Source organism: Crinia signifera, chromosome 3 (genome assembly GCF_055691185.1).
Source record: "Crinia signifera chromosome 3, ASM5569118v1, whole genome shotgun sequence".
NCBI lineage: Eukaryota > Metazoa > Chordata > Amphibia > Anura > Myobatrachidae > Crinia > Crinia signifera.
Window position 1 is genome coordinate 150,783,564 of NC_139219.1, and position 24,133 is coordinate 150,807,696.

A 24,133-nucleotide genomic window follows, 5' to 3' on the forward strand; every position below is an offset into this window, starting at 1 on the left:
GGGGAGAGTTAGGGTCAGGCTGGGGAGGTTAGCACTAGCAATAGGAAGGGAGGGTAAGTGGGGTAGGGGAGAGGGTAAGTATACTTACCCAGCCCCTCAACATATTTTTTGTGGCACGTGTCTTCTAATACCAGGTACTGTCATTTAATTATATGTGTGTTTACCACAATTACTTGCAATACATTTTTCTGTCATTTTCAGAGAGGCATGATATACAGTACATGTCACTGTCAGATGAATGAAATGTTCTCAGATAATGTATACAGTACTATACTTTGTGAAGCAGATTATTACATGTGCATCCTAACTTAAATTAATAAATCAGCAGCATCTGTGGTTTGAATAGCAGTAACTGTCATTTCCTACAAAAAAAAAAAATAAGACACACGCACATTTAACAATTATTTATTTTATTACACAGCTTGCAGTGTGTTTATAGGAAGATATCTGATTTTGTCTAATGCTGAGCTTGTGCAAATACAGGTTGAGTATCCCGTATCCAAAATGCTCAGGACCAGGAGAATTTTGGATAACGGATTATTCCGTATTTCGGAATATTTTAATATTTCAATGATGTATTTTGAAGTATCTTGCATGTATGCTGTATAAACACATAATATACACACAAATATATTTTATTACCACATAAAATACACACAAACATATTTTAATTGTTCAAAAAACAAGGTTTCAAAACGTGAAACAAAATGTGTGTACTATCTCAGCACTGAATTTGAATGCCAAGCAATCATTGTCTTGTACATATATAGTGCCAGTTACATATCATGTCCCCAGTGATGCTGTTACATATGTCCCCAGTGAGTTTTTAGCAAAAAAAAATTTTTTTTTCACTTTCTGGAATGTCCGTATTTCTGAATAATTCGGATAACGGATACTCGGATACGGGATACTCGACCTGTATAAAGATCCTTTTTAAGAATTAGGAATGGCAATGTGTCTTTTGAAGTGGCAACCCCCACCGCTCTCAAAAAGTGGTGCGTTACCACCTTCCACCTTATCACTTCACCAGGCTTAATACACATGCCTCTATGGGGGAGATTCTCTAAAGCAGAAATACGATAAAAACCCTGTTATCTGGGTTTTTACCGCATTTCTGTATGCTCTGTCCCCCCTCCGCAGTGGCCGCACTGCGGAGGGAATCGCCAGCAAAAGCTGGGGATTCCCTGCAGAAGCCTATGGGCTTATTACCGCAGCGCTGTGTGAGGGATCCGTCATGGATCCCTCCAACATGCCCTGCGGCTGGAGCCGTGCTCTGCACATGCGCAGTTGGACTCCCAGGTCGAGCACTGGCGCCGCATCACAAGGGACAGCTATTATCGCAAGAGCTGTCCCTTGCGTTAATGATCGCATATGTTACAGCATATGCGATCATTAAGAATGCGGTGGCTGGCGAAGGGGGGGCTGCGGATGTTAGAACCTCCCGCCCTATGTCTGTCAATAATATCTTGTTAAACAAGAATAACACTTACAGCGATCCGCAATTAGCATCAAATAGCACCTTTTAGAATGTCGCTGACTTTGATACTTAGCCACGCCAAAACAGTAGTCCTAATTACTAAACATGCTCATGTGCAGGCGCCTTTGCCTGCAAGCAGGGGAAAAATCATTCAATTGTCAGCGACCATGAAATGATTTGGTACTCTTTACTTAGAAGGGCGCCCATCTCGGCCATCTCGGGCATTGAATGCACTAAAAAATCAGGTGCGATGCGACAGACGAGATGCCCGAGATTTCCCATAGGGAACAATGTTAAATGTCTCAATTGACCCGATTTTCCTGTTCAATGCCTCAATTGACCCAATTTTTCCATAGGAAACAATGTTAAATGGGCCACAGAGGCCAAATAGGCACCCTGAAGTGAATAATGGCCACCCGAATTGTTAACGCCACCCCACGATCAACGTCAACCCGAAGCGTGGCGAGCGCAGCGAGCCCGCGAGGGGCGGCGGTACGCGTCCTACGACCTTTTCATACCCCCACTATCCACGTCGGCGTGGAGTTGAGAATAGAAAGTGTGGCGAGCGCAGCGAGCCACCGAGCCCGAAGCGTGGCGAGCGCAGCGAGCCCCGCGAGGGGACGCGGATACCTTCACAGGTATCCGCGTCCCCTCGCGGGCTTCACAGCTGTCCGCGTACCCTCGCGGGGCTCGCTGCGCTCGCCACGCTTCGGGCTCGGTGGCTCGCTACGCTCGCCACACTTTCTATTCTCAACTCCACGCCGACGTGGATAGTGGGGGTATGAAAATGTCGTAGGACGCGTACCACCGCCCCTCGCGGGCTCGCTGCGCTCGCCACGCATCGGGTTGACGTTGATCGTGGGGTGGCGTTAACAATTCGGGTGGCCATTATACACTTCAGGGTGCCTATTTGGCCTCTGTGGCCCATTTAACATTGTTTCCTATGGAAAAATCGGGTCAATTGAGGCATTGAACAGGAAAATTGGGTCAATTGAGACATTTAATATTGTTCCCTATGGGAAATCTCGGGCATCTCGTCGGTTGATCGCACCCGATTTTTTAGTGCATTCAATGCCCGAGATGCCCGAGATTTTTTTACTATCGATGCCCACGATCAAAATCGTGGGCGCCCTTCTAAGTAAAGAGTACCAATGATTTTGCCCCCATACACTACCCTGCAAATGGATGTTTATGGATGTGCGGGGCATATCGAGTGGAAGGCATTCACAAGCGTGGTGGGTGGTGTTAGAAACCTCACTAAGCAGCAACATTTTTGCCCCTTAGTATACTATAAGAAAACTAGGATGCAAAAGTCAAGGAAAAGTAGCAAAAGTAGCAAAAGTGAGGAAAAAGTATGAAGTATTGGAATTGTGCCAAGCGTGTGGCACCATATAGGGCAAACGTGAGATGTCATATGGGTAGGTATGATTGGTACAGTGAAATGGGAGATTGGGTGGGGTTCCTGTTGCGCAATTTAACGGCAGGTATCGGTAAGGGCTTGGAGGAGACACCACACCTCCAAAAGGAAGCAATAGAAAAGGTAAAGTTGCCCTCCACCAAAGGATTGCGCTAAAAATGAAAAAGTTATAACTCCCCTGTTTTTGGACTTGGGGATGGTTCTCCTTCTGTTCTAGATCTGGTAGTCTGATATATAAAACAAGAAGAAGAAAGAGAGCTCCGCCCTCGTGTAATACTTTCTCTTTTTCCCCCTTTCAAAACATAATAGTGTGAGTGTTTTGAAAGGGGGAATCCCCCGACCATATTACACTTCACATAGAAAGAATTGAATGTGTGGTTGAATCTATAGCATTCCTTTAAAGAGACAGTATTACACGAGGGCGGAGCTCTCTTTCTTCTTCTTGTTTTATATATCAGACTACCAGATCCAGAACAGAAGGAGAACCATCCCCAAGTCCAAAAACAGGGAAGTTATAACTTTTTCATTTTTAGCGCAATCCTTTGGTGGAGGGCAACTTTACCTTTTTTTATGATTGGTACAGTAATGTCTCCACACTGAATCCAATTTCAATAATCTTACATTTTGAAGCCTCTGCCCTGTGAACATTGGCTCTTCTATAATGAGTGTGTGGTACAAATGAGACCCTGCATCCATAATTATACTTACCTGTCTCAAGTGTCTTTTCTGGTGACTTGCACATGCCCAATAGAGAAAAGTCACCAGAAATGTGGCATGGGCACCGCATTCCTGTAAAAAAATCAGAGTCTACTGCCCTTCAAGTTCCAAAGAAGAGGAGGCCCAAACAGAGCCTGTACACAGTCCTACCTCTCTCTTAAGCAGTTTCTGCACTTGACAAAATTCCCAAATAACTGAACTCTGGTTATGAAGTGAAAATTTGTTCGTTATTACTTTAGTTAGAAAATGTGTCCACTTTCTTTTGGAACTTGCTGAATAGGAAATTATTTTCCGTAGCTATTAAATGACATTCTTCCCTTGCTTATATCACTAAACAGACAGCAGAGTCACTAATGATAAGTTGTCGCTGTGAGTGATTTTAATTTAGTTCTAAAAGCATTCATCAGGATCTTTGCTAAATGTGGGCTTGTCTAGTGCTGAAAGCTGGCCAGTGCTTCCTAGGTCGTTTCCTCTGTACTGATACAGTCAGCACTAGGCATTTACTTACAAGTTAAATCAATACAGCCTGAATAGGTAATAAAATTACTACTTCAAAAATGTAAACAAATTGATCTACAACTCTCAAACTCATTATCCAACACATTTTCAACTCCGTAAAAATAGATCGGCAGTTTATAACCGTATTTGAACTGCTGAGTGTACAGGAACAAAACATTTTTTAAACTGAACGCTTGGAAATAATTTGCTTAGGGAAAAGTTTTCAATAGAAAATAAGTAAGATTATGTTTGCCGTGCTTCTGATTAAGTGGCTGTTTACTTATTCTGTGCATTCTTTCAATCTGATTAGATTTTCCACATTATAACATCAATATAGTGTGTTTTGGGCACAAAAAAATAATTTTTTAGGTCAAACATTTTTCTATTCTACACAAATACAATTTGAGGACCAATTTAAAAGTCTAGTCGCTTTTAATAATATTACTTTTGTCATTGATTTTTAAGACACCACAGTGCTCTGTAGGAACAAAAAAAAATGGACAATAAGTGCAGGCATATAAAAAGGGCATAAATAAAGGCATGAAAATGGCCTGTGTGCGAATCACCACAGAACTCCGGAGAGCTGTACAAGTGTGGCTTCATTAGCTGCAGTCATGCTGAACAATTTCTGCATTAACAAGTGTAGCATCACTGTGATTTTTATGACAGTTGTTATGGGGTAACAATGTGCGTAGCATAGATGGAAATAGGGAATTCTTTATTAATGAGGTGGTTTAAGGATTTAAAGTCTGGTCATGCATAGCAGAGAACACCATGGCATGGCAGAAATCAGGAATTAACAGAGCTACAAATTAAGGCCCCAATTCAGGTTGCAAACATTGCAGCTTAACATAGCCTGAGACGCCACCTGCTGCCTGGTCGAATAACGCCCCCACTGCCGAATCCCCTTAGTGCCAAGCGAGGGGTTTTGTATGAGAACATATACCCTAGCATGCCTCTGCTAGCAGAAGAAATCATTTGATGGTCTCCATCCAATGATTTCTGATGCCTTCAAATAAAAGTCAGTCTCAACTGACTTATTTAAAAGTGCTGGGACGAAGATGGGGCGGGCAGCTGATGTCCTGTGTCCAGCCACCCACCCCCGGCAGACATTGACTGCCCCGTATACCCATTGGAATGCCCAGCATTTTCATGGGGATGCTCATAAAATGCTGGGCATTTCCATTGGTGAGCCCCATTCTCACCATGGCACTGCCTTCCCGTAGCAGACGGCCCAGCAAGTGTGTAACTCATCCAAAGCCATTCACTGTCAGGGTTTGCACATGTGCAGAAATGAGCACATGCAAACCCTGACCTTCGGGCTGGGAATGAATTCGGATATCATGGATAGGATGGATATCATTAAAACCTGTACTGAAATTGGTAAATTTGCCAAACTCAGTCCTAAATAATTATGTTTTAGACAAATGTAAGATGTATCACTTACTTTTCTATTTTTATATCATTTTCAATCACTGACAGCAACTTTATAATAAAATAAACAAAATAAATCATTGTAGAATTTACTTACTTATTGCTAGAGATTTGCAGAGGACATGCACATTGTTGGCAGTCATCATGTGAGCCTCTGACAATACCATGGTATCCTGGTGCACATATCTCACAGTGATCCCCTGCAGTGTTGTGCCTACAGGCCTGGAGAAAGAAACAGAGAAATCATTAATGAAAGGTGGACACCTCTCTAAAATCATATTCTATGTATCAGGGCCGTTTCTAGCAGCCGCCCGGGGTGCTGCGCATGTCTGCACGGCTTGTCTGCCACTGTTATATCTGCCGGGGTGCCAGTTCCCCCGCCACTGCTTCCCTTCAGAGGGGAGAAGAGCACGTCATGCATCTCTCTTTCCCCTCACTGTGTCCCTGTGACTGGGCCATCAGCCAATCAGAGCTTGCGGGCCAGCTCCAGGACACTGTGACTCAAAGGAGGATTGGTTTTCAATTAGTGGGACTGTCTGGCTATAATTGAAACAGTTAGGAGGTACAGTGTGTGTTGGTACTTTTAGTGGCTGAAATTTGATGTGTGCATGACATAATGGTTGTAGATGTTGTAGGTATTTAAAGACTACATTACTGTTTATATAGCCATGAATGGGGCTAACTGGGTAGTTTACAAAATGATCCCAGAATACATAAGATATACACATTATGAAATAGAGTGTTTCGAACTTGTAAGTATTCTGCACCTGTTCTGTAATTGGTGGGGTTTATTCAGTTTTGTTTTAACCATTCAATATAAAGTTTGATCAGAAAATAATTGGCAAACCTGATTAATCTCTAACTTGAAATTTCCAAGTACCACAACATGTCATGTTTTCTGTATTTCTTTATTCATGCACAGGTGAGTTACTATACTCTGTTTTGCTAGGTCAGTAATTATATCAACTGCTACACAACCAAGAATCCTGAAAATTACATGGTACTGGTCACTCTACACTTGTACCAAGCAACAGTATATACAGTACTATATAAGCAGATAGAAATCGCATAGCTTCAAAGCTTCCTGGATGTCTTGTACAGTATATAGTATGTTCTATTGTTGGAAATGAAAAGATCCCACTATTATGTTTTTTGGTCCAGGCCAGTGCCAGAAATGTAAGTAACACAGTGGATTGTTTATTTCTCCTAATTGTGCATATGCACCATAACTTAACCAAGTACAGAGAACTAATGCATCATTAAACAACAAATATTTCATCATAAGCAGATAAATTATAAAGTCATACCTGACACACAGAAGTGTGCATGTCACAAATATCACTGTGCTTATTACAATGACAAGGCACACAGGTACCAAGTGTTGGGCCTTCTCTCCTGCCTGGTGATGCGGGAGCCATTCTGTAGAAGCCAGGAACACATGCCTAAAAGAAAAGGAATATAGAGAAGGCATATGTAAATTATATAAATATATATATATATATATATATATATATATATATATATATATATATACATATATATATATATATATATATATATATACATACAGGTAGGTAATGAAGTTAGGCTCAAATGCCAAAATACTGTACATTACAATGAAGAAAGCAGAGTTACCTACCTAGCGAACAAGTGTGAATCAGGCCCTTATTTATAATTTTTCTGGTAGCTTTTTGACCCCGGGCACCAAAATGTTTAGTTATTGCTCTGGATTTGATTCTATATGAATGTTGATAAATGATTACACTACAGTGCTTTTCAGAAAAATATATTTTCTAAAACGTTTCAGAAAATATATTGGGTTCTTTTTTATAAATTGAATGCACATAATCTATATATAATGGCTGCTTCAAGTGCTTAGGCTGCACTACGTGCAGTCATATGATCACCGGTGGAACCTTTACACATCTTTTATCTGGGAAAAAATTTTCTATTCGATACCCCCTCACGTGCTCCAGCAATTTTATTATCTACCTTATAAAATGTCCATGCAGACTTTGTTATGTGGGCAAGACCATCCGTTCTTTCAAAGAGCGGATGGCGATGCATCGCCATTCTATCAGGGCAGCCCTCAACAGCAAAAAAGAGTCGGACCAGCCAGTGGCAAAACATTTTGCCCTGGCTAAACACAACCTGGCACAATTCCGGCATATCATTATTGATCACGTCCCACTGGACATTAGAGGAGGGGATCGTGGTAAAAGACTTATGCAATTGGAAGCCCGTTGGATTCATACCCTGGACACTATGAGTCCCAAGGGGCTTAACGAGCAATTTACGCTCAATATGTTTCTGTAGAATTTCCCCTGTGGACTGCATCAACTAATTGCATTTGTTTAATCTCCCCTAGACAATGTTTCTGCTGTTTGTCTACTCTGTTTTCTGTCGACATGGAGCAGATATCTGTTCAACTTTTTTAGTATTATAGTTACATATTTTATTCATGTGCATATACTAGCTTTTCCATTAATATTCATTATTGCAGTAGTTTGCTTCTCCCGTTTTTTTATATATACATTCTTTATATGTTTACTTCCACCATTTATATGTATTTTTTTGTATGCACTAGATTGATCACTTTGGTTGCCCAGCAACGGAGACGCGCCTCTGTCACTCCCACCTTCTGATTGATCGGGAGATCACCAGTGAGACGTGACGTTCAGACACGCCTCCGGGAGACACCGGACCGGAAGTGAGGTAGAGGACGGGCGGGCGTGACACGTGATGGGCGAGCCTCCTCTCATTTCACATATAGGTAAGCCATGTTACCCTTCTTGCTTTGTATTGCACCTTTATGTCTTGAAAAAGGAAGTAAACCTTCCGAAACGTTGACCCACAGCATCGTGTCGTGTCGATTATTTGCTGAGTCTGTGAGAGTGCCATAACCTGCCATGCTATATATATATATATGTGTCTAGTGTCTGTGTGTCACCGAAACACTGCCATCTGTTGGCAGGAAGTAAAACTTCATCTCTTTCTCTCTCTCACATTAGCTACACATACATGTTACTACTATAGACATTTATTTAAATGTCATTTTCTATAGAAATGTAATTGAAGTTAACACAAATGTTACATACATTTTCATACATTTCTGAATTACACTGACCTCACATGAAAGCCCAGAATACCCAGGTGGACAGTCACATTTCTCTATCAGATTAGCTCTGGGACTTATACTGAAAGACATCCCTTCTTCTGCAACTTCCAGGAATATTTCAGAAATTCTGCAAATATGAAAAACATTCTTAGGGGATGCAAATCTGGTTTTGATTCTATATGAATGTTGATAAATGTTTTCATCGCAAGAACACTCATACTTGATCATTACTTACTGTAGGCTATTCATGCATAATCATTTTGGCTGATCGAATAATGCATACAGTATGTAATACTATACGTATTTTTGTGAAAATTGATGATCATTTCTGTGAAAATTGATGATCATTTCTGTTTGACCAAATCATCTCAAAAAATGACCGGTTGGATTGGAAAGTTCAAGTACATGTGTGTGGCATCTTTAGTGTTCGATTATTAGTGGTTGAACATTCTGATTGCACTTTGATATTGTAAGTTAAAGTACAGTTGTCCTGTGTGTACTACAACTTATCACTGATTTCATTATTTAATCAATTTGATTGTTTAACCAGAAACAGATCAATTCAATAACTACAGATTTATGAATGCAGCCTCTTATCTAAAATAGACTGATTTTTAAATACACATTAACCTTGTACGAAAATGGAAATTTATGCTAATGTACGGTTGAATTATAATAAATGTAATGGTCATTTCAAAAGGATTATTTCTTTTTTATTTAAGCTAAAAAAAAGAGCTGCAATCTTTTAGAATCATTCAAGGGGAGTGTTTTGTATTCTGTTTTTTAAAGCATGTTTGCTTAATGTACTGTAAGTATGGAAATTCAAGTTTATTTACACAAATAAATAGACAGAACACTAAAAAGGCCATGATTTTGGCCGATTTCACCTAATCCCGACGGATCGGGCTGAGAAATCGGCCCAAATCAGATTTGTGTTTGATATCCCCTTCAGGTCTGATGCGTGGTCCTGTGTGCATCAGACCTGAGTTGGGGTCAAATCTGCTGCCCATCCAACCTCCGACTTGGCCCCCTCCCATCAGTGAGGAATGGGGTTGCATGCTATACAACACATGTGAAAGGACCGCATGCAATGTATCCTACCTCCTGGGATGGTCCTAAGCAGCTCAGTGGGGGGGTTTGGATGGCCATACACTGCTGCGTTACATCACAGTAGTGTATGGCCACCTTTGCTTTATTAAGAAGACCCCAAGGATTTGGTCAACATTATGCTTGATCAATGCAACATGCAGGAAGTTAGTAAACATGTCAAGGGCATAAATGATAATAGAACAATAGGTTTGATTAAAACACATGACATTTCTGGCTGAAGGGGTTAATACATGTATTAGGTGAGTTTGTTTTTTGGTGCAGTATAAAAAGTTTTCAAGGACTGGTTGGAGTATTAGTTCTAAGAGATGTGGTTTCGGTTATAGTTTGGTCTGAAAAGTGTTCTACCTCAGTCGAAGATTGACGAACATGGAGGGCCTGATCATTTTGGCTCTGCACTGTTTTAAGTGTTTTATTCATTAACTGGCTTTGTTTTTGTTCCATTTTCACTTTCCTTTCTTTCGCTCACTCATTGTGAATCTCTCACTTTTTTCCCCACTTTTTTTTTCTTTCAGATCCTTAACTCTCTTATTTTTTCTTCTCATCCTTTACTTTGTTCACTCTTTTATTATTTCCTTTTGATATCAGGATATTCTGCACTCACACGTTGTGATGTGTTGTGCTTACATCAAATGGATACTGAATATTTGCCATTCTTTTTTCTGTCATTACACTTTTGTACTCTATAAATAAAGCTGAACATTTTTTTGAACATCAAATTCTGGTCTAGTGTTTTTATTTTAGGTAAGCTTCAGAAGATGGTTTCATTTATGGTTTATCTGTCACCCGATGACAAAGAGTTCAAGGCAATCATTAGCTTGGATGGTTGATATTTAGCAAACTTACATGCTGTGAGTGTCGCAGATTGGTTAGACATCAAATCCAATTGAGTCAACCGAGTGTACAGTTGTTAAAATGCTTGTTACACAGAATGAAAGCTACCAAGAGAATTGTCAGCTAAGGGCTTCTGAATGGAAACACAATTTGATTCTACAACTCCCATTCCATATAGGAGAAAATATATTTCTAAATATTTATTCAGAATAGTATGCCAAATTTCAGATACAAGAGTCTGTGCATTTAATGAAAAATCTCTTTGCATCATCTTTGGGACTAAGAAAATAGTTTGTGTGCAGCAGACTATTTACAACCAGAAATGAGAATTTACATAATAATAAACTTTGGGAGCACAGAGCTACATGTTGCTTGTCTGAGAGGTTTTCTCAAAGCAAGCTACAACTTGCTTACTGCTTGGAACGGGTCCTCGGGGATACAACCTAACTAGTTCCCAATCACTTTCAGATTTTTAAATAATATGAAGCAAAATGTGGAGCATACTTGTCATCCAAGCGGATGTCATTTATTATCGCTTTATGTATGCTTTAAAAACAAAGCGCTGTCTTGGAATTACATTGAGACACAAAAATAAGAATGATAGATTGGAAGGAAGGAACAATACCCACATGAATATATAAATCACCAGTAGGTTTATGCAGGAAAAAAAGTTAATTTTTGTTAGTTTTTGATTAATACAACATTTGTACTGATTTATTGTGTTGTGTGGTACATGTTTATTGCTTTGTGCTGGTGTTCAGTAAAGTAGGTAAAATGTATCCAAGAAGGACCACTTTCTTGTGTCATGTAATATTCATCATTTCAGCAATACCCTGTTTGGTATGTATTATTAGCCATACTTGACTAGTAATCAAACTCAGGGGTGGAGACAGCCATATTGCAGAAAGGTAAAAAATGTGCCTTCCATCAATCATGACATATTTATGGAGCTCAGCGCTGAAGCATCAGAAACACTGTGTGAAATGTGTTTGTTATTTTCACTATTTTATTCAATAGACATTTTTTTTTATAAGTTTTATGCAAGCACATTTTAAACATTTCACTAATTTTTAAAAGATCTTTCTGAAGAGATAAAAATGTAATTATTAAATGTTCATTTATCGCATTTTACACAAAAATCACATTCAGGGACATTTCTGCCATTTGGTAGAAGTAAAGTGTTGTAAATGCAATCACTTTACTCTCTGGTTTGATGCAGTGGTGGGAGTCAAATAAATGAACAACAGGTTCTATGTCCTAACAACCATTTTAAGTATACCAAAAGATAGTCCGAAAGGTAATTTAATGATTCATGCATTAAATACTCATATAAGAACAATAAAAGAGGTACACAAAATTAGATTATGTTATATATTATTCCACATGCTTTAATGCCCGTTACACAGTATTCCGCATGCTGTAAATGCCCGTTACACAGTATTCCGCATGCTATAAATGCCCGTTACACAGTATCCCGCATGCTATAAATGCCTGTTACTCAGTATTCCGCATGCTGTAAATGCCTGTTACACAGTATTCCGCATGCTGTAAATGCCTGTTACACAGTACTCCGCAAGCTGTAATGCCTATACATATTATGTTACGCGCCGTAATGCTAATACCCATTTCACATAAAGCCACACACCGTAATGCCCATTACACATTTTGCTACACATCATGATGCCCGTTACATATTTGACATATAAGTGCCACTTGCAGTACCTACATGCTTATTGCTAGGGGTCTGCCTCATCACAGCTGCTAAGGCTGGTGAATCTGCATAAGAAAACAATGAGGCTGCCATTTTGTGGGTTGCAACTTGCAAAACAATATGCAGCAGCGGCAGCCCCTCTATTGCAATGTCAGAGGCACTGGGATTATAAAAATGTATGTTCTTTGTGTTTGGGGCCGTACCTACACATATATAGGATATACCTATGTACATACATATAGATACACATATATACATATATGTATAACTATACCCCATCAACTCTAATTTGCGTCTACCGCACCCCCTTCACCCAGTCTGTCTCTCCCACACACCGCTTCACCTAGTGTGTCTTGCTCACACACCCCCATCAACCACAGCATGGGCCACCTCCCCCACACATTCTGTGTGGCCACCATTACCACTAGCCAGTGGCCCTCAGCACCACTTCCTCTGTGTTACCCTCAGCCTGTACCCCTCCATACACCCCACTACAGTCGGTGTGGCACCTGTCACTCCCATCCCATGGCCCTCATACATTGCCTACACTAGTGCTTGTTCCCGCTCCCTAGAAGCCATCTCCTTTTTGTTGACCTTACTATACCTCCTCCAGCATCTGCAGGTGGGCTGTCTCCTGCTCCCCATCAGCGCTCCTGTCTCCTGCTGCTGTTCAGTGCACCTTTCTCCTGCTCCACATCCACACGTCACTGCCCTCTATGCCCATGCCAATAGATGGCCCTGTTCATACCTCAGACAGGGCCAGTGGTCACACAGCAGCAGGCTCTGGGCAGTTCATGGTAGCCCTAGGACTGGTCACTGGTGCCACATCACACAGCAGCAGGCTCCACTACGGCAGCTTGCCTTCTCTCCTCCTCAGGGAGACTGAGTCAGGGCAGCTGCAGTGCAGGGTTGAGGCCAGCCCACTCCCAACACAGAGATCTACTCTCCCTCAGCTGCTCCCGGCATGTACAACACCAGGAAGTGCTTCCGGGTTAGCGCAGCTGCAGGTGAGATGCGCAATGGGATTGTGTGAGGTGGTGGGATGGACCGTGGACAGCAACAATGGAATTAAATTTACATTGAATAGGTTTAATGCAGTATTTTATTTTATGGAATAGAATCAGTGCTGGGATTCAGCCTCTCCCCGGGCGATGGCACGCTCATTAGCAAATGGATCTGCAGAACCAACAGTACATTAAATACCGGTTCTGCAGAACCGGTGTGACCCGGCTGAATCCCACCACTGGTTTGATATCTGAAGCCCATAGGATACAATCGCTAATACAAGGTTATTCTGGGGCATTGAGACTTGGCCCAAGATAAAGGGTGCAGATCTAGTAGCGACTTGATAACAGTGGGGGCAGAGGTGTCATAAGGTGGGGGTGCCATAAAAATGGCAGCACTTCTCAGTGACAGGGGGGAAGCGTGCTGCACTGTGACATATTGAGCAGCACCTAGCTCCATACACTGAGGATGAGCCTGCAGTGCAGTCACAATCTCCGGAAATGCTGGGCATGACAAAGGAGATTGCTATTCGCACAGGACCCTCATTAATGTTGAGGATAGTGGGTGGACCCCCAAGTTAAATGTACTAAATACATTTCTAAATAGATCTTATCAGAGGTGTGCTACAACTGGACATCAAAATATGCACAAATGACAGAGAAGAAAAAGTATGTCCTAGTGTGGTGCACCTGCTGAGACTCAAACAAATAAAAATTAACTTTTATTAACAATTTTAAGAAAGCGAAATATAAAAACACACAGACAAAACATATACGCAAATGTGTTTTACCTGTAAAATCCCACACCGGCCTACAGTTAATATTTGTGTGGAGTCGGAGAGCCATCGTTTTTAAAACACATTTGCGTAAATGTTTTGTCTGTGTGTTTTTATATTTCGCTTTCTTAAAATAGCGCACCACACTAGGACATACTTTTTCTTCTCTGTCATTTGAGCAATGAGTATCACATTTCTACACCCCTGTATTGAGGTAAATGTGAGTTCACATGGGAACATGACTCCTTTATGCTAGACTTTACAGTACAGGTTGAGTATTCCATATCCGGAGATCTATTATCCAAATTATTCCAGAAACCGTGTTTTTTTTTTTAATAATAAAAAAAAAACTTTAAAATCACAGACGAGCCTGGGAATTTGCACAATATTACTCCTGGGACCACTGGGGATGCCGGGGACAACACTGAATGCCTGCCTTGGACGAGGAACCATCGGGGCACCACCAGGGGACGGGTAAGTATGTTTAAAAAAAAATGTTTTCCAAAAACTGGAAAAATCCCTTATCCAAAATGCTAGTGGTCCCGAGCATTTTGGATAAGGGATACTCAACCTGTAATATATTATGCATACTGGACATCACCAAATCCAGTGATGACACTGGGTAGAGGAAATGGGGCAGCCATGTGGGGATGGTGCCTAGGACGAGTCTGGCACCCACATCTGTTGCTTTCACACATACTGTATTTGTGGCTCATGGTTAATTAGCTCAAAAAACATTCTAGTTATTCAAGCTATTAATTATAAATCACAACTATAATGCAGAAGAATGATGCCAGAATCCCAACATTGATGCTGATGCAGACACTGGAATAACGATTGTCAGCATCCCAATTGTAAATATGCAGGCACTAGGGGGGCTTAGGGATATGGGTGTATGGGGGTTTAGGGTTAGGCTGCAAAGAGGGAGGGTATTGGTTAGGCACTTAGAAGGGAGAGTTAGGTTTAGGCAGCAGGATATAAAGGTTAGGGTTAAGACACTAGTTATGAAGACATGATATGAACTAAACCAACATAGGGTACAATAACTAACCTCACATTTGACTGTCATATACATCTTACAAATATAAATATACAAATCAGAGCAATAAGATGAAAAGCCGGGATAAGGTTAAAGCATATTATTTCACATTGCACTGACCTGATCGCTGATGTGTGAATTAGCAGCGACCAGCGTACAGGTTTATGCGGATTGGGAACTAAATGTGGCCCTGGAACATTTCAGAGAAGTGTCCCGACATGGGCAGCACCAGAACTATAACATGCCGTGTGGCCACCGGCCCTGCTTCAGTTTAGCATGGGGGGGGGGGTATACTACTTCTAATTGTAAATTTCTAACCCTGCCCCTGCTAGGAGGTGCTAAAACATTTTAATAAATGAAAATATATATACAGTATTTTTTAAATAATTTAATTGTTTTAGCGTTGCACAAACATAAACAAACACATACAGTATTAATGTATGGCACATATTAATGAACACTTACACACTGGCACTGTATACAATATAAATCAGATCAGATGTTCATAGGAATGGTTACTCATTTATTTCTAAAATGCATCTATTATAATTATTATTTAATTACAATTTTTAGTAAAAAAATATGGATTTTTTGTTTAAAAATGTATCATGCATGTTTGAAAGTACTGTATTATATTAGATTTATTTTCATTGTTTTTTTTAATGGAAATAATAAGCAGGAATTTAATATTAACCTTTATGTACATACAGTCAAATAATATGCTCGATTTGTATCATATTAAATGGAGGTCATTGAGATGATCTGTATTGCTTTAGAATCACTGGGATTAGGGCTGGGACTACCCGCTCAGCAGAGCCTGCAAAGCAGGGAGGTGCCAGACTATGTAGATGCTCTCCCTGCTCTGTGACTCTGCCACCATCTATCTCCCCTCTCTCTGCCCAGCATCTGCCCCCTCCATTTGCCCATCATTTGTCCCCCCTCCCTCTGCCCATCATCTCTCCCCCTCTCTCTACCCATCTTCTGTCCCTCCATTTTTCCTGCCCATCATCTTTTCCCCATATCCCTCTCTACCTAGCATCTGTCCCACCCTTGCCACATCCGTCCTCCCACTCTCTACCCAGCACCTGACCCACCACTATCTCACCAGCATCTATAACCCCTCTCTCCCCTCTCTGCGCAGCATATAGCTGCCCCTCCCCATTTCTCTGGCCAGCATATAGCTGTCCCAACCCCTGTCTTCCCAGCATCTGTATCGTCCTCTCTTCTCAGTATCTGGCTGTCCTACCCTCTCTCTGCCCAGCATTTGGTTCCCAATTCCCATATTCCACCTTTTCCCTCCTATATTTTTTTTCCTTGTACCCATCTATCATATTTATACTTCAGCCATATTTCACCATTTTCCTTCAACACACACTTTTCCCTTGCTCCCCTCACAACTCACTGCCTCTCCCATTTCCCCTTCTTTTGCTTCCCCTTTCCTATTACTCGTTTGTTCTTCTCCCACCTTACATTACTACTACCGTGGGCATTATGTACATAAGATGCATTACTACTGTGGACTTTATATGTAATGGGCACTACTGTACTGTGCCCACACTACTATTGTGTATTTTGTTTTTAAGTAACACTACTATGGGAGTTATGTATAAGAGGCAATACTATTGTGGGTTTTTTAAGTGGCACCATGTTAAAGGAGCACTACGTCTGTGGGCTTTGTGTAAAAGGAGCACTACTGTGGGCTTTGTGAATAAAGGACACCATGTGCAATGTAATGTGAATAAGGTTGTGGTACTGTATGGTGTAATTAAACTGGTGGTATTAATGTGTGGCTATGCTTCTACCTTACCATACAACACCCTTTATTTGTATGAGCTGTCCCTTTATTAAATATGGGATTGAGGGCACAAATATAGAGTTTGCAGAAGGGCGCCGGACACCCTAGCACCAGCCCTAACTGGGATGCTCACTGTATTGTATGATGGGCATCAATGTGATCATTACTGTATTGTTGTCACAGGGGCATTTTGGGTATTGTATGGCAGTCACTGTGATTGCATCTATAGTGTATGCCAGTTACTGTGATGCTGTGTGTATTGTATGATGGTAATTAGGATACCCTCTTTTCTGTAAGTTAGAAGCTGACATTTATTATTTATATATTACATTTCTAATATACAATACTGTACTGTAGCACAGCATATTCCATTGTGCTTACACTGGTATGCTCTCTATACTGTATGGTGGTCACTGTGTTGCTTCCTTTAGTATAAAGCATTGCTAAGAATGTTTTTGTCACTTGTACTGTATGTATGGTCTCTGTTTTGTATATCAGTCACCAATCTTTGTATAGTATATGAGCTACTTTGATGCTCCATGTATGGGATGTGAAAAGGATACCTCTGGTTTTGAGTACATGTAAGCAGAGGCAATGTGATTTATATTTTTCTTTTACACTGCTAGAGAAATTGTATATTAATGTCTCCAACTTCTGTATTGAAGTTGATGATTTGGTCTCAACCTCTTGAGGCCATTTTCATAATTTTACTCAGTGCCACTTTAATTTTCCAATCCTTCCCTGCTGCTAATTTAAATAGAAAACCAAATGAATATAAGTTGATTGCAAAGTTCAAAATGCGAGACAAGCAGCATACTGCTGTAAATCCAAAATGCCACCGAGCATGATGTTACGATCAGATTGCAGTGTATAACATTGCATATTTGCAAGCTCATTAGCAAAGAGAGCTCTACAGTGGGTGAAACTGACATGCTCATTGGAATCTTACTTCACCTGTTTTTTTTTAGCAAATATATGAGAGAATGTGGTGCCAAATAAATAACTCTACAGCCCTTTGTGCTGTTTTGCCCACTATGGCTTGAGTTCTGTAATTTTCTTAGAAGGCTAAATCCGTTCTAATCAAACAACTGTTTTATCTTTGCCTTGCTAGGTTTCTATTTTATTGCAGAAAGTGTTCCAGGGTGACAATTTATCTATCAGTAGGGCATGTCTGACCTCTTGAATCCTTTGATTAGCATTACAATCCATACATCCATATACAGTATCATGGCTGTCTTAGAAACAATAGGTAAACTCAAATGTTTGACAATGGGGTACTTTGTACATCAGCACATTACTGTTAACTTTTCGTTTTCATTTGTAACTTGTTTTGTGTGTTTCATACATATCCCGAAGCAAATGTTGCCGTCATTTTATCCAGAACAAAAAAAGCATTATAGTGCTAAGTGAGCCACACATTCCCTGACAATGATTAACAGCTGAACAGTGGCCTTAAAAAAAATTTCACAATTTGCCAATCCTGATAATTTTTTTGCACAGAATTGACAAATCTGATAGCTAGATTTCGATTATTTGCTATGGGCAACATCACATCTTAAGCACATACCTATATATTTTTTTTTTTATTCTTTATCTGTTGCTAGTTTCTTTATTTGTGAATTGAGCTTTCCTTTACTTATTTAATGATATATATATATATATATATATATATATATATATATATATATAATCATATATCCTTATTTGACAAACTGGATTAAAAAGGTGGTTTTCATTCAAATATGGTACAATAGGATTCTGTGGACTGGAATAAGATAAATTTTTCTCCAGTATAGATGGTTCAGGCTTATTAGCACTTGAGATTAAAAAGTAATGTCCAGTCATTTTTTGTATTCATTTCCCCTCACACATGATATGAAGTATGAAAGATGAATGTCAGCTTATTACGGAATATTTCAACTTGAAAATTAAAGTTAAAGAAAATGAATATTGCTTGCGCACTCCTGTACCACCTCTTATGTTAGGTTCAAAGACATAGTAATGATCAACAAAAAATGAAAAATAAAAACCCAACAGATGCATTACATATCCTATAGACTAGTAAATAGCAAATATAATTTTATCGTTAATTCAGTTCATATGACATTAGGGAAAATAAAAATAAAACAATTACCTGCTTTGTCTCAAAACTCTACCATATGATGCCTTAATTAGAATGTATTGTATGTCATACAGAACATCCATGAAGTCTTCACGACTAACAGTGCCTCCATCCATATGTTTCCAATCAAACTAGAACATAAAACATAATAAAATATAGTACAATCAACAACATCAATGCTTGCTAATAACCCAGTCCCTTTTATTATGCTCTCATGGGCAGGGCCTTCCCATCACTTTCATGTCACCAATGCTTTCCCAATAAATCAGAAGCTCTGATACTGCCTGTCTGCTCTCCAAACGGCTTTGTATCACTGATTGCTATTACAACCTGTCAATCAGTTGTATAGAGAGCTGTTTATTCCCTTGTACTGGCTCTTGAATATGTTCTATTCTTTGCTTGTTTTGCTATAATTTCACTACATATCCACCATGACCAATTTGTGGCACAATATAAATTACAAGTAATACTAATAAAATAATAATACATTACGAATACAGAAAATAAAACAACCTCTGTCAGTTCAACGTCGTGTCTTGTCAGCTGGCCGTTTTGAGGATCAGGCATGTGTCTCACAATTATTCTGTGGTTTGTGGCAGGGCCACCTCTTATAATAACTTGAGGTTCATAAGCTGAAGGTCCAGTTTCTTCTCGGGCTTCAAAGTAAATAGTATATTTCAATTTTCCTCCATAAGCTGTCAGCTTTAAAAATTGAAAGATACAAAGTTAATAACTTAATGTCAAATACATTAGAAATATTTAACTATTTTTTAGCTTCATTTGTATACCGTTATCATCCAAATAAAAAATCGCAAATTGGATCATAAAGTCAAAAGAATTACCTAAAAAAAGTTAACTTAAAATTAGACTGAACAACAATGCAAATCTGTCGGGCAAAAGTCATTCATATCATTATGTTGATATCAGCCAACTATTGTTACCCATAATTATAGTTTTTACAGCAGGTGAGGTGGCATTGGCCTGGGATTGATGATGGCTTGATGAATCCTTTTTATGCACATGAGACTGACAAAATAGGTAGGCCTTCCCCCCCACCCACACACACACCTATTGTTACACAAAATATTTTCGACAGATATTTTGTTTATACCCTGCTAGTCGGCAACTGACACTGTTCCCCAGTGACAAATTGCTGCAGAGAGAGCAGATTGATATCCATGTCAGTGTTGCAATCTACATGCACCACTGAGCATCTTGTGGTGCCACTGCCACTGTATTGGGAGGTTTACTCCCTGCGGCTGTTCAAACTGCTGCTTGCAGTGTCCATATTGAAGTGCTACCTAGAGTTGTGGTTTACATTGCTCACACCAAGGAGGGGGCTGCACGCCAGGGACCAGATTTTATCTTGTGGGGGCTACAGGGCAACTAAGTAGTGCCCCCACCAATAAAATTGATGCAGACTCATTATGCCCCTGCATAAAAGTAATAATGATGCAAAAACAAAAAAAACAACATGACAGGCAGGATTTATGGGGTACATGGGGCAGTGGGACCAGGGATGGTGGTCTTTTGGCAGCTAGGTGCCATCATGCAGTGCCAGGGTGCTGGTTGAAGCACCCCATCACAACTGCTGAGGATGGTAAACTAGCATGCACACTCAGTGGCATACACAAACACACTGTACAGTGCAAGTGCTTTACCTATCAGTACCCCAAATTATCATGCCCTCAGCCACCATCTGTATAGTATTAGTACTGCTGCGCTTCAAGTTCTGACTGTCACAGAAAGTTCAGCAGCATGCAGCACCCTGGGCAGGGAGAGTGTAGAGTGTGAGCCCCCAGACTTATGAGTCAAGCTCTGAACACATCCATCCCTGTCTGCTCTGCTTGTCATCCAGAGCTTGCTGTTGCTGCCGCCCAAGCCCTGTTAATGGCTGGCCCGGGACCTGACCACTGCTTCTGATCCCCAGCCTCAGTATCAGGGGTCTAAAAGCACCAATGAAAGGGTACACATTTGTTGACATTACTTAAGAATTCCAGCCTGGGATTCTTAAGTAATTTCCACGGCTGTGGACTCTTTGATTGCCGTGGGGCCTGGTGCAATGCTCCACTAGCATCACCATAGTTCCACCCCTGACAAGCAGCAGGGGACCCGGAGGTCAGTAACATAAAGCAGGCTGGGCTGTGTTTGGCGGCCAGCGGGCGACGCGCAGCCATCCGCAGGGGACTAATGAAGAATGCGGCTCCGGAGTGTGTTGTGAGGTGCTTTCCCCGCCCCCCCTCTTCAGAGTTGCAGGACCTGGGACAAGTGTCCCCATAGCACCCCCTTGACGGCAGCCCCCCCCCCCCCCCCCCAAAAAAAAAAAATTGGAGAAACATCAGCAGAACATCTATAGAAGTAATAAAATTTATAATAATAATAATAATAATAATAATAATAATTAATTGTATGTAATAATGTATTGTAGTGTTTTATATAACAAGTACTGAAAACACCTACTGATGTATAATCAAAACACTTTATCTACTTTGTTATGATCTGATCATTTATGATTTAACAAAAAACAAAAAGAGCTAAGCATTGGATTGAAACAAATTTGCCAGTGAGGAGAACAGGAAAAATAGGTTATATGGCTGGAATGTTTTAGGATAATTGATATCCTACTGTAGCTGCTGCTTTTTGTACCAGCTGCAAGCGATCTAATTATTCCCAGGTGCAGTGACGTTGCCCTAGCATGAGGACAGAACTGAAATGTACAGTATGTATGGAGTTTACAATGTTCTTCTGGTGGAATCTAGTGCTTTATTGCCACAATGTTTCTCAGATGAAAGAATGAACATTTGATCATGACTAATGTTTCAGTGTCAGGCCACAATCAAGGACAACACAATGATTCCACATATTAGAAGAATTTGACAATAAGGAACCCCAAAGCTTATACTCAGCTTGGGTCTGGATGCAAGTTACAAAAGGCTGGATGGAACTCAAACTTTTTTGAGTACAGGCTGACTGTGGACATGCTGGTCTGCAAAGCCAATTTTTCATATAGAAGAGCTGATTTACTGGCATGTTGTTTGCTGCCATACTATAATTCCTGATATTATTCAGTGTCCTTGACTAGTTTTAGTATATGGGCAATCATGCAAGTATTCTGGCAATTACTTTAATTTCTGTGAACCTACTTCTTCAATTCCCCAATATTATAATGAGGACATTCTCTATCTGTTATGCATGGTCCACATGAGGTTCAAGGAACAGAAGGTTTTCAGCCAGCCTATCATCCATGGAAGCCCCAGGAGGAGATACACTAACATCCACAAAGGACAGCTCTTGCAATATAATGTGATGTGGCTCTTGGCCTGGACTTCCTAGTCTGATACCCAGGAGTGCTTCTGTGGATGCACAGAGTGATGGCAGTGTCTGTGCAGCATGCCGGGAGAGATCCGTAAAGTATCCTTCACACAGAAATGCAAAGAGAAGCCCATAGGCTTCTGTAGGGTATAGTCAGCTATAGTCTGCTTTTTCTGGCAATTCCCTATGCAGCGGTTCCCCAGGATAGGGGCTTTAGTGTACACAAAAAAGCAGTAAAATTCCTAAAAACACGAGTTTTACCACATAATCCCTTTAGTACATTCTGACCCAGTCAGTTAAAGGATTGAAAGATAGAAGCATAATAATATAATATGAAATTCAGCTGTTTGGGCCCAGTGGGAATAAATAAAGCTGCAGGTGTAGGAATATGTTGGGTCAGAGAATAAGTTGGGTCAGAGAAAAAGTAAATGTGTTCTGTGTTTTTTGATAATGGTAGAGGAAGTGGTATACTTTTATTTATTTATTTACAGTTTCTTATATAGCGCAGCAGATTCCGTTGCGCTTTACAATAGTAGACAGAGATAAAACAAACTGGGTAACAACAGACAGACTTGGAGGTTAGAGGGCCCTGCTGCAAGCTGACAATCTATAGGTACTTTTGAACCAATACTGATAATGGGTTGATTTATATAGGTATTTTATGTGACCAATGAAAATACATGTTGAATTTTCTGTGGTACTGGCTGAAAGATTCACAAATTAATCCTTAGTAAAGCAGGTTTGGGAGAGATGATAATACTGTATATTTTCTTGTAGATAAAGTGTGAGAATTCTTTCAAGTTTTATTCCTCTAGAACCAAAGGGTAAAGTCAGCATGTCTAGTGGGAATTTACTGGAATTTACAGTTATTTCCATGTACAATATCCTTCTGTCAGGTATACAGAAAATGGCAATACTGAATATTATAATAATAATAATAATAATAATACAAGAAATGAGAGTTCCATTTTCTTTAGGGAAGTGTTGGAAAGTTCACAGTACCTTTCTTTGTGATATTTAATGAGACGACATGCATATCTGGGGGAACCTTTAGTGAAAGTAGAGCTCGACCCAGCAATACAACAAAAATAGGTGTGTTTATATTTTTATGTGAATCACTGCGGCAGGCTATATACTAATCTTCATACAGGTTGAGTATTCCTTATCCAAAATATTCAGGACAAGAAGAATTTTGGATAACGATAATTCCGTATCTCAGAATATTTTTATATTTCAATGATGTATCTTCAGCTATCTTGCATTTATGTTGTATAAACACATGAAATACACACAAATATATTTTACTTGTGCATAAAACAAGGTTTCAAAACATAAGACAAAGTTTGTGTACTATCTCAGATACTGAATTTGAATACTAAGCAATAATTTTCTTGCACATATTTAGTGCCAGTTACATATCATGTAATCATGATATCATGTAATCAGTAGTACTGTTACCCCAGTGGTGCTTTTAGCGAGAAAAAACATTATCTTCACTTTTTTGAATGTATGGTTTTTGGAATAATTTGGATAGCGGATATTTGGATAAGGGATACTCAACCTGTAATGTGAGGGGTTGCTGACAGAAAGCAATTCATTTATTTTGGAAATATATCAGTAGTGTAGTTAAAGTTGAGGTTAATTAGATATTTGGGGTATTTGGGAGTAAATTGTGTTCAGTGTAGATTGTTTAATAGTAAGGTATAATACCATGTACTCTAGAGGATGGGACATTGATGACATAAATAATGAAGACTGCAATGTAATCATAA

The 24,133-nt window shown here is 40.0% G+C and overlaps 1 protein-coding gene across 1 annotated transcript in view; it reads right to left on the reverse strand.

The window, feature by feature from the left end:
- Positions 1-24,133, reverse strand: part of LAMA2 (laminin subunit alpha 2) — a 727,667-nt gene that overhangs the window by 251,911 nt on the left and 451,623 nt on the right. Inside the window, exons 26-30 of the mRNA XM_083176751.1 lie at positions 19,563-19,751; positions 19,062-19,180; positions 8,671-8,788; positions 6,851-6,985; positions 5,641-5,765 (exon numbers count right to left, since the gene is read on the reverse strand). Of these exons, the coding sequence (XP_083032877.1) occupies positions 5,641-5,765; positions 6,851-6,985; positions 8,671-8,788; positions 19,062-19,180; positions 19,563-19,751 (686 nt within the window). The remainder of the gene's footprint in view (positions 1-5,640; positions 5,766-6,850; positions 6,986-8,670; positions 8,789-19,061; positions 19,181-19,562; positions 19,752-24,133) is intronic.